Source organism: Perissodus microlepis, chromosome 5 (genome assembly GCF_051167445.1).
Source record: "Perissodus microlepis isolate ML-2025 ecotype Zambia chromosome 5, ASM5116744v1, whole genome shotgun sequence".
In the NCBI taxonomy this organism is placed as follows: domain Eukaryota; kingdom Metazoa; phylum Chordata; class Actinopteri; order Cichliformes; family Cichlidae; genus Perissodus; species Perissodus microlepis.
This window is the reverse complement of record NC_140465.1, coordinates 17,743,878-17,759,731: the sequence shown is the minus strand read 5'-3', so window position 1 is coordinate 17,759,731 and position 15,854 is coordinate 17,743,878. Positions and strand designations below refer to the sequence as shown.

The window sequence follows — 15,854 nt, the reverse complement described above, 5'->3', positions numbered from 1 at the left end:
AACCAAAACAAAATTTCTATATTTAATTCAGCAAATAATAAGATCAAAGAGGATGAGGACGAGTGGCTGGTGAATAAACCATGAGCAGAATGAAGGTGAGGAATCAACACTGTGCGGTGGTGGAGCATGAAGGGTGTCACTAACTTAAAAAGGTGAAAACAGTGAGGATTTTACCAGCGATTAACAGCAACACTTTGACATCAGTGCAGTGGAAGACACAGTCTGGGCTGCAACTCATTTCATTATTCATAGATCAATTATTCATACTTAAGAAGACAACATTGCAGAACCTTGGGTGACATTATCAGATGTTTTGTGAACAACAATCTGAGTATTATGATATAGAGAAGCAGCTCATCTCCTCTGAGAAGATTTACATATTGCCTGTAATTTATATGTTATTTTTAAGGAAGAAAAGATTTTTAATAAAGGAATAAATACTTTACATTGCAAATATTTTTATTTTACTTTTACAATTTTAAACTAATGACATCAATGATGGACTTGGTGTACTTTAAAATTGATCAGGGCGAGAATATTCAGTATTTTCTTTTTACTTTCATGACAAACAATGAAGGATGAGGATTTCTCCTAATATACGTTTAATTTAGGCTTATTAAATTTAGGTTAATTAGTTCATTTAGGTTTTAAAATGTGTCTGCATTCATAAACAATAACTGGGATGTGGAACAGGAAGTCCTGAATCGAATATCGCTACTGACCACTATCCAGTTAGAAGTTTGCAGACTGCAGTTTTCTGACCCATCAAGCTACAAAGCATTTATCTTTTTTAAGATCATATTAGATTGTCTGAACTTGCAATTGGCTTCTTCCTTTAAACTTCCTGGTCAGTTCTGCATTGTGTGGACTTCCACCGTCCACTGCAGAGTGAGTATCTGAAGTCATACAGAAAATGAAGAAATGGGAGGAGGCTTCATATTAGATCGCACTTAGCAGGTCTTCACAGCTGCTTCTGGACAGCTCGTGTCCCCGTGACACACAGAGCTGGCCCCTCAAGTTATTAGCTTCAACTGTTGCCGACCTGTCATCGCAACAGACCCATACTCCTCAAACTGTGGGCTGTGGGTTTTGATGCACAATTCTAATTCAGGCTGAGCTCAAAACAATATTCCAGTTATTTATCTTTGTGACAGTGCTAAATTGCTTAGACTTTCCTTCCAGGCACTACTGTGAAACACAAGGAAATTGAGCTTTAATGCTGATAAAGATTTAAGCTTTCCCAGTTCCGCTTACAGTATTTTTGTGGGCAATGATTTGTTAGTCTGCACTGTTTACGATTTCCCCTCTTCTCTATATAAAACATATCTTATCTTTAAATATGATCTAAGTAACCTATGAAGCAAAATTAACCCATAAAAGCCCAGACACATTTTCACTGTCAAGAAAACTATATAATTGCTGAAACAGAAACTTTCTTCAATCTGTAAAAGGACGGCGACACCCATAAAAACGTGGGTTCTTATGGGTTACGATAGACTGCATTCGTATACAGTCACAAACCTCGGATGATACAAATGCAGGATATTTCAGGAGGTTTATAAATATATTTATTTTAATTGTTGAGGCACCTGCAGGGCATACAACATCATCCTATGACACAGTATAGAGGGAAATGAGGGGAAAGATGCTTTTATGATGTTTAAGCTTGATTCAGATAAATGGATTGGTAAATGGACGGGGGCTATCAGCATCTCATCTTGCTTCTGCTCACGGGGACTATTACAGTTTTTTTCTGGGGCGAACACCAAAATAACAGCACAGTGATTGTTTGCTTTGATTCTGTAGGTCCTGGGCTTGCTCAGTCCTTTAATGTAGCATGACAGCTACTCCTTTGTCCTCTAATTTTTCCTTTTCTTTCAACACTGGCATTTTTACAACTCAGAGAAGATACCAGTCCTGCTATCTTACCTGTTCAATCATTGCTTTCATTTGAAGTGATATTAAGCATAAATGGCCAAGACCTCAGGCATTAATCTAATATGACAAATTCACTGACATTTTAATTTGCTTTTAATAGTCAAACCAACACATGCTGAAGATATTTCTCCTCCTTTACATAGTTTAAATACTGTTATGATTTGTGGATAAAAGACAAGTGGCTGACTCGCAGTCAGGAGCACCAGGGAAATTTCACGGTGGCCTAAGGGTTGTTTTATCCTGCCATGAATGTGAGCAGCAATATTACAAAAGCAGGAATGAGCTGCCTGACCTCTCAGAGTCCACACATCAGCTGTAGCTCTCTCGTGTTTTCCTATAGACTGTATGTTCTCACCGGGGACGGCTGTGGACATGATGTGAATGCATGCATGCAGCAAGCTCTTTTCTTCTGCAGCAATAGCATAATAGATGGTCAAGTTAAGAGTGGAGGTGAGAGAAAGAGAAGGAGAATGAATAATCCTCCCAATTGTCTCATTGCCCAGTTCTTGTACAGCTTTTGTATTATTATGGTTACACCTCTTATTTTGAGAGTGAGACAAAGCATATCAACAGCACTATTCTTTTTAATAATCTACACTACACATCCACTAACACGATTAAAGTGAATTCTTTTAATCGGATAGAGCCAATCTGTTGTGGTGACAGCCCTAAATAACACACAGCCTAAGTGGAATGGAGCCAAATTCCCAGCCTGAGTTATTGTTTCAGTCTGCCCCGTGGCTGGACACACAAAGAAAGTGCTCAGGTCCAAAAGGGCAGTTAGGCACTTAACCTGCTCACAGATAGCAGAAGCATTACAAGAAGCCAGTAGGTTTACTAAAATCCCTGAGAAAACACTCTCACGCTCTCCAAACACTCTCAGAAACTGAGTCTACGTCACCCGTCTCTGCTCCACAATCCCAACAGTGTCGCTGCTTTGAGCAATTTAAGAAAAAGAGTATATAATTATTATTATACACATGTGAGGATTTCATGGCCCACTTTCTGTTTAGCCATTCTCTCCAGGCTTCTGTTTAGATGCAGTTGGAGAAAAGTTCTTTTAATCATTTATACACAGACTAGCACAAAAATTTAGTAGAAAGAATATGTACGGTTTGTGCAAAACTGGCACACAAGTCTTACACTCCTTTCAAACTCCCTCAAACTACACATCTACTCCATTAATCATACATGTATGTATACATTTCTAATACATTCACATACCTTCCCCTTAGACCAAGCCACACTAAACCATATTCCATTATTCATGAGCCGTGCTGCAGCTAGTATGCATAGTGCTCTTGTCAGTGGGTGTTATTAGCCCACAGAGGAAGCTCCTAAACCCTGAGTGCAACAACCTGTTGCAGCACTCAGGTCAACTGACGGACTAAGCATTTCTGTCTCGCACACACACACACACGAGTGTGTGAGTGAAAACGGATCCCAGCATAAAAGACACAGCTGCAAGCTCACAAGAAACGCACAGTGACACTAGCTATGATTATGTAACTACTAGATCTTAACATTTAGGGATGCAGTGGCTTTGACTTTAGACCATTTATTCTGTGTCAGTGCACATATTACAGTTTGTCCTGCCTCTAAAAATCGGGTGTTACAGCTCATAGAGCGCCACATACTTCAAAGATCATAAGGTTAGACTGTATATTAGTATAATGGCTAAAGTTGTTCCTAGTTATCCCGACCAGAGGCAGCTTCAAACTAGGGCTGCCACAAACGATTATTTTGATAGTCGACTAGTCACCGATTATTTTTGCGATTAGTCGACTAATCAGATCATGCATCCATCTGCTCTTATATAACTATCATTAGCTTACAGCTTTAAGTGTTTAAGGTATGTGCTAACTAAAAATAAAGACAAGATGATAGTTTATTAAATTTTAATGAAATTTGCAGATTGTTTCGGTGAAGTTTAATAAACTCCTTGCTATCTAAAATATAACGGGACACCGGAGTATATTCTCAAGCATCTCACACTTCTAATAATCAAGTTGTCTGCTTGACGTTTATTCAGCTGTGTAAAAACTATAACTTTAATTTCAGCCAAACTGATTTACTCAGGAACAAATAAAATACTAAAAAAGGCCAAACAATAAATTTTTTAAAGTTATCTAAGTGACTTATATATGTTTAACCTGAGTAGCGAAAGACGGCGGTGGGTTTGAAAAGGATTTGCCGGGAGTCCGGTGTTCTCACGGGCTCTAGTGAGCCTTGCCCCCGGCTAGCTATCGAGCTAGTGGGTAACAGACGTCTCCGAAAACGTCTGAGCGCTTTTGTGGTGTCTTGATAAACTGAGCAGATATTTGAGGTTTACACAGCTACATTCTCGCCTGAAAATATGTTAAACGTTTATTTTGTGACCCAGAAAGAGTAATAAGAATAATATTAAATCTAACTAGCTGTTGCTATTGTTGGAAACTGAGCTGGGCTGCGCTATGAATTATGGGACAGAGCTACTTCTTCTTCTTCGGGGTTTAACGGCAGCTGGCATCCTTGTACATGCAGTGCTGCCATCTTCTGTTTCAGTCCGTTATTACACTCTTAAATCCTACTACTTATTCCTGCGTCTTTTGTGATCTTACAAAGCTTCAAACGACCCGTCGACTATTAAATCAGTCGTCGACGATTTTGATAGTCGACGTAATCGTGACTAGTCGACTAATCGTGGCAGCCCTACTTCAAACTACATACTTGGAAAATATGACATATTAATATTAGGGGTGCAACGATACTCGTATCGATATTGAACCGTTCGATACAGTGCTTTCGGTTCGGTACGCATATGTATCGAACAATACAAAATTTTAAATTTATTTTATCAACTTTTCTTCTGACCATGCTCAGTGGATCTGCGTTCGACTACTCCGCCTAGGCTGCACTGTTGAGCGCAGATCCACTGAGCGCAGCGCAAGCTAGCAAGACAGAAGCTAAGCTCGTTGCAACATGGCAAATTGAACCTCCCCCACCCTCATTCAGATCTGGCCTTTGGAACTATTTTGGTCTTCATGTGAAGTATGACCCTGAAGGTAAGCGAGTCATGGACAAAAGTAAAACAGTATGTCGGATGTGCCACGCAATGCTCGATTTGTGGGAACTAGTGTGTTAGCGCAGTTAGCTTGTTAACGTGTTGACGCCGTCCAGCCCCACGCACGGGGCGATCCGCGGTAGCTCGTTAACGGAGATTTGCCGTGTTGTGGCATTAACGTCATTTCAGATTAACGCTGACAGCACTAGTGGGAACACAATGAATATGACTGCACATTTACGCCGACATCATCCTAGTGCAAAGACAAGTGGAAGCAGACAAAAACAACAAGCACGCATGCTACAAACTTTACCCGAGTCATTTAGACAGCTGTTAGCACATGATTCTCCTTATGGGGACCTGATATGTTTAATATGCTGCTGAGAATATAGCCCAGAAGAAGCGTATAGTATAGCTTTTATTTTGGAAAGAGCCATTTCTCTGTGATAAACTCTCTTTTCCAAAGATGAGTGATTTCTCGATCAGATAGATTTATTTTTTTTATTACTTTGTTGTTTCAGCAACATTAAATTTAAAAACTGTACGTTTGAGTTAAAATATATATTTATAATTTTAATAAATGACAAATTAAAAAAGCATGAACATTTTTTTGTATCGAAAAAATATCAAACCGTGACACCAAAGTATCGAACCGAACCGAACCGTGAATTTTGTGTATCGTTGCACCCCTAATTAATATATATATTTTTTGTGATTTTTAACTCCCCCCCTCATTTTTCTGTCATTACTCTTTCAACCCCTAACACTTAGTTCAGCTGTGCTGTGACAGAGCAGGTAAAAAGACAGAGCAGGAGACTATACTGCATGCATCAGAGGAGTTAACTGGCAAGACAAAACTACAAATTGATGTAGACATTGTATACAGGCAAATTTTCACATACCACCTGATATAGTGGACAGCTAAGAAAAAAGAAATCAAATTATTTCAGTCCCAATAATTGAAACATTAAAGAGAAGGCCAGGATGACAGACAACAATATAAAAAGTGAGAAATAGCTGTGCCTACAACAGACAGCTTTTGATGTGGTGGCTGAGCTGATATAGCCAGTGGACAGTCCTTGCACCCATTTTCCTGAACACAATAACAGATGAAGGACTAAATGCAGTAAGGCACTACTGTGATGGCATAATGGTACCATTTACTTGTACATGCCGATCATTTAATGGCTTTGTGTTGTCAATTCAAAAACTGCAGTTTACAGATAAAGCATAAAAGGTTCACAGAATTAGAGCCAAACCACTGAATTTCTGCACTCAAATGTGAGGCCTCTTACACTAAATCAGCTTTTTTGTGAACTAGTTTTCTGTCACATTTCGTCACGAATTTGAGGAAGGTGGTTTGTTCCACTCTGAAACACTAAATGTCACAAAGATCGAGCTTTTTTTTTTTTTTTTTCAAATATAATAATGCATTTTCTGTCTAAAAAATAATGGGGTGTTTTCAACTCCTGTGAAAAGACAGATATTAAATAAACAGATGATCAGACACGGAAGCAGGCACATGCAAGCGAGCCCCCCTACACACAAAATTACACGAGGAGCATTATTCATGCGACGGGACGCACCTAAATGAAACCATGTGTGTAAATGTCATAAGCAAATGTCAATAGCTTTTTGAGGCCTGTCCTGAGGAAATGGAGCCAAGCATACGGGCTTGGAGGACTCATATGTACCTTCATTTTCTACTATTTCATCTAGTCTAAATATGATTTGAAGACCTCATCTGCTCATGTGATGAATTAAACGACACATAGGCTGGGAACTTTTTACAAGCAGCAAGCAGAAAAGAATGAGAGACAAAACCACAAGAGAAAAATGGAAGAAAACTCCTGCTTCTCTTGTTCATATGATGATATACACTATATGTGGAAGAGTGCATGAATGAATTTAAACAACCTGTAAACATATTCACACTGTTTAGATCCAATGAGAAAACAAGGCTCACTAAGAATGCTAGCTAAATATAGTAGCTAAATGTGCCAGACCGAGCTCGACCCAATACTACTGTTTAAAAAGTTTAAAAGAGTATGTACCTCAATGTAGGAAGCAATTCTGGGGTACACCCTGTAAGGCCCGAGCACGTGGGACAGAGGGGTGGTGCAAGGAAAGCTGGTGGTCACAGCATGGCTCACATCTGGCATAGAAAACACCTTGAAGCCAAACTTCTCATACAGCTTCTGCAGATCTTCATCTGGCTTCTCTTCACCCTCACACAGGATGCTGCCCACCACGTAGCGGCACTTCTCTGGTGGCCTCTGAGCGCACAGAAAGAGAGAAAAAGTGAATATACAGCATATGATGCATGTTCAACCCCATTTCAAGCCCTTTAGTGTAGAAGGAGTAAGAAGTCGTGAGGTTTCAGCTGGACGAAAGACAAAAAGTAACTGATCACAGGGTTGTTATTAATCAGCCACACTCACATAGACAACTTTTTCTTTGCAGAGTAAAAAACAAAAGGTCAATATTTTATGATATATTACGATTATTACAAGCAGTGCTTTAAAGCATATGAAGAGGCCCAGTACAGTGAAAGGGAGCGAGTTGGAGGATGCAATCTGTATGTTGGGATTAATGCTGCATCAACACAAAACTACACACATGTGCAAGTAAAAATAGAAGCCATTTGACTGAAACATGTTGAGACGTTGCACCTTCATATAGCCTGAAGTGTCTCTGGACAGAGGGCTGCCAGCTCTGGTGAACATCTTACCCCAGATATCCAAAAGCCAGATCACATACACGGCAGTCCAAATTGTATATGTGCTAAAAACGATGCCCATACCGTGGGCAAAATATCTTAATTTTATACCAGGTTACATGCAAAAATGATTTGAAACATTTCAAGTGATAACTAAATAGGATGTTTTGTCTTACATGAAAAGCATTTATTAATAACAGGGCTCTCCACACAGTTAATTTACTTCCTCTGAATTCTGGAGGTATTATACAATCAATTTGATGAGTAATATTGTAATATTTCTAGGTTCAGCTACAGAACATCACCCCTAGAACTGGCAGAGACTGTCTGTCTTGTCTTATGACATTTGAGGAGAGCAGACACAAACTGACAGGATGGTATGATCTCCCTCACTTAAAGGCCTTTCTGCCAACATTATGTCTCTTAATGTGCCCACATGTCTGCATGCAGATGTGAGATAAGCACAGGAACAAACACTGAGTGAGCTGTCAGTCAGAAAAGGATCTGACAACGGATCTCCCACTCACATCCGCTTGTAAACGGTTTGCAGTCTGTCTGCTGCAGAAGGAGAGTGGGAGCTGTGGTTAAAGGGCCATACCAGTTTGGGTTTTTGTCCCCAGTACATTTTATATTAATTGCCCTTTCTTGATGAGCGTTGTCACTGTATTTTAGATGCCCGAGTCTAAGTTTTCAGCCATGTGTAAAATAAGTTGTAGCTTATATTAAAATTCCTAGACATGAGGAAACTGCCAATAATGATGATGCTGCCTTACTGCGGGAAATTTTATGCAGAACAACAAACAGGCTCTTTAGAATGAGTGCAATTCTAATGGTTCCCATTAATTTCCGTACAGTATAAAAAGAACTTGCAGAGACACATAAATAATGTTATGTCAAAACAACTGGATACAAAATAGAATATTCACTGTGGGAAATTAACCGATTCAAGGGCATTTTAAATTGCTGCCATGAGATTTTCATAACACAGTGAAATCCAGAAAGCTGATGAGAAAAGCAGGATTTGCAAGTAAGTTCAAGTTTTACAAGTAAGTTTAAGTGACTCCTGTCAAATGGGTTAAAACATTGCAAAAAACAGTGTAGTGTTTAAGACCTGCTGCTGGTTTCTGCTCTGTGACAGTGGATGTCTGTGGAGGGCTGGCACCGAGGGGGCACAGATGGAAGACGCTCATCTTCATGTCCCTGGCATCCTTGCATAATTATCACGTCTCAACACCACAACGTCCTCTTCTTTTCCATTTCACTTCTCACATTCGGAGCTATTTTTTGACCACACTGCTACTACACTGCGCCATCGCTGCTGTCTTACTTTGTTCATGCAGCAGCTTTTGTGTTGTATTTCAGCATTTTTGGTTGGGTGAGATAAATATATTTCAACACACAGACCCCTCAACCATGGGTGCCGCTCGCATCCATGTACCATGTGGGTAATAATAATGACTGACAGTGTCTATTTGGGATGAGCAGATAATCTTAACTGTCACATGACACCATGTTCAGCGGTGATTCAGAGAACATAGATCATCTGCTTTTGACAGGGAATTATTCATACATGGCAGCGTGAGATACACTAGATCTATTTACAACGAAGCAATGAGTCACTGCAAACACAGGGAGTCACAATGGCTGCGTTAGCAGTGTCACAGTGAATTGTCGCAACAATGTAACCATGTACACATACCTATTTAAAAGCCTAGTAACATATAAAGGAATGTAATTACTAGTTACTAACTATTACTGGTACAAAAGCAAAAACACTGACACTAGGAACCATGCTCTCCCTTTAGTAACTGCAGACAGCAGGTGGAATTCTTAGCGTATCTATCAAGTGTGACCATGTGAATTTCTCTTCGTGGCTTTTAGTAAAAGTCCTTTTAACTGTTGTTAGTTTGTCTTGAAATATAAGGTGATTCTAACCGTTGGGTGATTTTCCAAGAACCTTATCTTCACTTAGTTTTTAAAATCATTCAGTAAATCTTTGCACCATAAACACGATACAAAAAAACTGCTTTACATAGGCACATGGAGGTGGACATAAAATTGTCCGTGTGCAGAAGTACTCTTGTCCACTGCCACAAACGATTTATGAAGATGCCAAATGTAAGCAAAAAAGAAACAGACATGCACACAAACTACAAAAATAACACCAACAAGGTGAGATAATGAAAAGTGCAAACAACCTTTTTTTTCCAATTTTATGTGGTGCAGTAAATGAAACTCTTCAGATAAGTAAAACATTAATTATAGCTTAAAAAAAAATATTAAATTTAAAATTAGATGAATAAAAGAGCATTAATACGATGTGTTGTGTGAACATGATTTCTTCTTTAGCCTCTCCCCTCTATCCAAATGGATTTATGTGCAGGGATTGGCCTGCATCGCCCTCTGTCCTACATGGATGCATCAAATGTATGGGCTGTCAGCATGGCTTCTGTACAAAGCTACTCCCTGTCAACACTGGTGGTTTATGATAAGACAAAACAACAATGTCTCTGGGGACATCTCAGGCCCTCCAATGTTTGGAGGCCTATCTCCCCCCACCACCACTTCCCCTGCCAGTGGCGGACTCCCTCAGACATCGGTGCGTTGGTGGTTCTTTGTGTCCGGGGATGGGCGTCCAGGTACACACCGGCTCACTCCTTGGCGGCCGCTTATCGGGGCCTGGAGCCTGGGGCTCGCTCGGGCCACTTCGGAGGTGGGGTGACCCCGGCCTCTCGGCCTGGGGCTCGGTCACTCAGGCACAGCTGGCTGCCGGCGGAGCTCACGGGCGCGTCACTGCAACCCCCCCTGGCTTCTGCTCCGTGGCTGCTGGGTGAGCCCTCATCTGGGACTCTCCTCAGCTCTTTCTGGGACAGTGGCGCGGCTGCCCCTCTGTTGGTCTTCCTTGGTCTCTTGTGTTCTGGGGGCCTCTGGATGTCTGGAGTTTTGATCTCCTCCATACCTGCTTCATGCCCTGGAGAACGGGGCAGTGGCTCCCCACACCCTCTAGCAGATCATTACATGAAGGAACCTTTTAAAAAAAACAAGCGCGTCCATGCTCACAGGTGTACACACGGGTGATCACACCCACAAACTACACCCTTTTTGGCTCCTACCTCAAAGCACACTGTGTTCTGTTGATCTTATGTGCTGCACAATAATGTTTAATATTTAGTATTTACTGTCATATTCCCATATATCATTGTGATGTTGTTTATTCTATTACTCTTGTTCTCTTCTGCTTGTTTTCTTTTTTCTTTCTCAACAGGTGATCCAGGTGATCGATAGATGCATTTTTTTTTTTTTCTGCCCATTCTGTTGGTTTTTGTTTTTTGCCCTTGTCCCTCTTCTCAGCTGTTTCTCTTTCCCTCTTTCTTTCTCCCCTTCTTTCCCCCAGTCAAGTCTGTCCCGTATTCAGCAAGTGAAAATAAAATAAACAATAAAAGGTGAATCAAATGGACCATTACGGCAAGGCTGGGATGGTCAATTTGGTAAAGTAAATCCGTTGGGCATCTTTCTTTGCCTTTAGACAATAATTCTGATGGCAAAAGAGCCAAACGGGACAGGCAAAAAAAAAAAAAAAAAAAAGCAGTGTCACAGTGAATTGTCGCAACAATGTAACCATGTACACATACCTATTTAAAAGCCTAGTAACATATAAAGGAATGTAATTACTAGTTACTAACTATTACTGGTACAAAAGCAAAAACACTGACACTAGGAACCATGCTCTCCCTTTAGTAACTGCAGACAGCAGGTGGAATTCTTAGCGTATCTATCAAGTGTGACCATGTGAATTTCTCTTCGTGGCTTTTAGTAAAAGTCCTTTTAACTGTTGTTAGTTTGTCTTGAAATATAAGGTGATTCTAACCGTTGGGTGATTTTCCAAGAACCTTATCTTCACTTAGTTTTTAAAATCATTCAGTAAATCTTTGCACCATAAACACGATACAAAAAACTGCTTTACATAGGCACATGGAGGTGGACATAAGATTGTCCGTGTGCAGAAGTACTCTTGTCCACCGCCACAAACGATTTATGAAGATGCCAAATGTAAGCAAAAAAGAAACAGACATGCACACAAACTACAAAAATAACACCAACAAGGTGAGATAATGAAAAGTGCAAACAACCTTTTTTTTCCAATTTTATGTGGTGCAGTAAATGAAACTCTTCAGATAAGTAAAACATTAATTATAGCTTAAAAAAAATATTAAATTTAAAATTAGATGAATAAAAGAGCATTAATACGATGTGTTGTGTGAACATGATTTCTTCTTTAGCCTCTCCCCTCTATCCAAATGGATTTATGTGCAGGGATTGGCCTGCATCGCCCTCTGTCCTACATGGATGCATCAAATGTATGGGCTGTCAGCATGGCTTCTGTACAAAGCTACTCCCTGTCAACACTGGTGGTTTATGATAAGACAAAACAATAGCCATTCAAACACAGAAGGGATAACAACACCCCTCCCACGTACGGCCTTTCTTCAGCATCTTATATCTCGCCATCTCTCATGCTCTCTCTGCACTGATAGACTAGAGTGCTAGCCAAACCAGTAGTTCACTAATGATATCATTCAGGGCTCTAGCTGTCATTCACATCCCACACAGCAACAAGAACAAACAGCAGCTCTGACTGCATCTCATCTCTGCTTCCCTTCAGATAACACACCCCAGAAACTACAGGCAATTAGGAGAGGGAGAGTAACAACACTCCATGTACTTGACTTGTACTGGCTTCTCCGCCACAGTTGTTCAAATGTCCGAAAGGCAGAAATTCTTCACCTCTGTCCACACTGCCAAAGCTGTGATTTTGAAAGACCATTTCTCACAGGTAGCTGAGGAAACGCCGACTGTGGCTTTTTGATTGGCGGGAGTAAAAAGCAAAGCGATAGATAATGGCAAGACTGTGGTGCTTTTACCTTGGAAACTGAACACAGATATATTATATTTCGGTACCGAGCTGTAGAAACCCAATTTACTTAAAAGTGGCTTGTAAATGTGTGTGTTTTATGTGTGTGCAGCTATAGATACAGGCTTATAGATAGATACAGATCTTTCAGCATAACATGAGCATTATCAGCCATAACTACTTTTTATTGATTTTCACTGATTTTCTTGCTAGGGGGATGAGTGTGGCTAAACTCTCCCAATGAGAAAATGTCCTCTAAGGGGTAAAAGAGTTATTGGATCACTTCGAGGTAGAGGTCAAGGTTTCAGGTTTTTCCTTTAATTTGCCAGTTGTTTTGTACATATAAGCCAGCTCTCTAAGGACCAGTTGAGAGACAAAGTAATTTCAAAAGCAATTCTTTGCTTGAGGCTACAAGGGTTCTTTTTTGATGGATGAGTGCTCTCCAACAATACAAAAGCGCAGCTGAGAGAGGTAATTTTTTATTAGCAGACACATAATGAGGATTTACTTTCTTCATCTTGCTTGCTCTTAGCCCCGTATCTCTAGCCTCCTGGCCTTCAGTGCTTTGTATGCACTGTTTCCAGTGTGGGGCACTTTGTAATTGGTCATTTCTGAAGTGTCAGCAGGTTAGGGAGGACTGGGGACAAACACACCAAGGAGACAACTCTCTACCTTGCCGCAGCATAAAACAAAGGATCACAATAAGCATGCCATGCTCTGCTTAATCCAGGATTATCACCACAGTCATTAAGACAAAACTGGAAAACTTCCACTCACCAAAAAGTAAATCTAAAATGTAAACTAGGAGGGAAGGAGTGACTAATATTGCTCGGTTTTTAAATAAACCATGTAAACCCTGTAAAGGCAACATAGCAGCACAGCTATGAGCTGTGAAACAAGGATTTAAATAAATAAATACATCATTCTTATTTCATGTCAAGTTTGCTACAGCACAAAACTAAGTAGTGTCACTGAAATTAGTGCTGAAAAATGATAAGACTTAGAGCCAAATGCGACATGTTTGCTCTTCATGCTCTTGTTGTCAAACTGGGTTTTGCCATCGTGACAGACTGGAGTTAAAGAGGCTGTGATAGTACAAGGTCCTTTCATTGCACTGCAGCCAACAAATCTGCAAATTTGGACCCTCTTTAAAGCACTATGCCATCTTCAGATCAGTGTCCCCAGTGAAGTATGACAAGGAGGAAATGCAGCATTCATAAAGAAAACCCCAAGTCTGTGTAAAGCGGATAACAACCACAATCATATTTCATCTATGGTTCAACTGGATCGGATAAACGTATCGCGGGTTTTGCTGGGGAGCTCTCTCTTTCCGCTCAGTGGTTCACGGGATCATTTTCTTCCCATATATCTGGAACACTGAGCCAGATGGTTGTTTACGGCACTTCAAAGACCAAGCAAAGAACCTGACACATGGGGAGAAACAAGAACAGGAGACTACAGGATAAGCAATTTCTCAACAAGAGCTGTCTTTCCCCTCAGTGTGGCAGAGCGATAACCTGTCTCAGCTGAGTGGAAGCCATTCGCCCCCCACAGGCACATGAGACGGCAAAGACAAAGTCACCAGGAAGGAAATTGAAACTTGCAAGGCTGCACAGCACCGAGACCACAAGTATGCTGTGATGGGCTGTTTGCAGCTTAATTATCGCAAAAGTAAAGGAAGCACATGTATCCAACTAAAAGAAACAAAGAACTGATTTTAAACAAAGAACTCATTTTACAATTTAGGCACAAAGCAAAAATCAACCATCATTGAGAAAACTGAGTGATTTAGCATTAGACTATTTAATATTGGATCAAAATCACTTTTTGAACTGAAAGCTCAAAATATAAAAATGTCCTCAAATTTAAGTGAGCCCTAAAGCATCCAAATCAGATTATACATCCAGTGATGTGATGTTGTGTGGGCCCCAGCGGCCCTTTAAGTCAGGAGCCAAAGGAAATCCATTTTTTTGTCTCTCTTGCTTTCACCGAGTGCAGCTCTGTCCCTTTAGGCTGTGCTCAGACTTGGTTTGTAATTACACATGGCATCCTGGGAGCACTGGCATGTATAATTACTGGTGAGGATAAGCACCCTGCTGGAGGCAGGACACAGTTTTCCCTCACACAGTTGTGGAGCTGGTTTACCACTCCAAGGCCAGCTGGACACTGCGTGGCACTCATCAAGCAAGATGTAACAGAGTTAATCTTCCCTAATAGGAAATATGAATGAATCCACCCCCTCATCCCCAAACATGCTTAGCTCTTTCTCTAAAAAATGTTCAACTGTATTCCTCTACCATCTTTCTCCATGTCTTGTCTATTAAATATTCAGCTCTGTAATCCAATATCCTGTGTATCCCGGCCTAAAAAAAGCAGATGCGTGAAACGAGATGGATGGTGCAGAAGATTCAAAGACATTTTTCACCCTCTTGTTTCACTGACTAATCTGAACATGTCAGTTCATAGAGTAAAAAAAAGAGTAAAACAGTTTGTGAAGACAGCCAAATTGGGGGGGCACAAGCGGTTCTCCATTAAACCGATTCCATCTGGATTGCTCCCGTTCTTGATTTTCAGTATCTTTCTCAGTCCATAAAAATTAATGGGGTGTTTTACTACAGGGAGAGTTGGCATGTCCATATCCTTGCATAATATTGGCTTGAAGACCTGCGGGACCAGACTCCAGGGTATGAGTGTATTTATTTCTCGTTTCATATCCACCTTTAAAAGAGGCAACCCCTTGCCAGAAGCCCCTCTTTCATGTTGTTGCTGTTGACAGACAGACAAGCAGCACTAAAATGCTAATAAATCTGACTGGGAGTGAAGTGATGCTCGGCGCTCTGATCTGAAATTCCGATTGATGAATTGGAGCAATGCGATGCTCTCAAGGTGAGTCAGACTACCAATTTATACCCCTCTTCCAAGGCACTTCCACACCTCTCACTGCCACTCCCATATATGTCTACACATGACATTTCATTTTCTCCTCCTTGTCATGGGGAGCCATGAGTTTGTTTGCTTCAGAGAGCTAAAACAAAGTGGGAATTCAGCAGATCAGAGGATGAACCAAATAGCAGCTCTACTTGAGATTCAATGCTTACACAACATGCTATGAGTGTCACAGACAGCTGGATTTGCTATGTAGCTCCTTTACATATAGTCAGATGCCATTATATTTAAAGTGAGACGTAAATTTGTACTGTACACTATTTTGACTGAAGGAGTGAAATTGCACGCAGTTGTCC

The 15,854-nt window shown here is 40.6% G+C and overlaps 1 protein-coding gene across 1 annotated transcript in view; it reads right to left on the bottom strand.

The window, feature by feature from the left end:
- tex264a (testis expressed 264, ER-phagy receptor a) overlaps positions 1–15,854 on the bottom strand; it is a 78,167-nt gene that overhangs the window by 56,181 nt on the left and 6,132 nt on the right. The window contains exon 2 of the mRNA XM_084928408.1: positions 7,036–7,257. Coding sequence (XP_084784534.1) covers positions 7,036–7,257 — 222 coding nt within the window. The remainder of the gene's footprint in view (positions 1–7,035; positions 7,258–15,854) is intronic.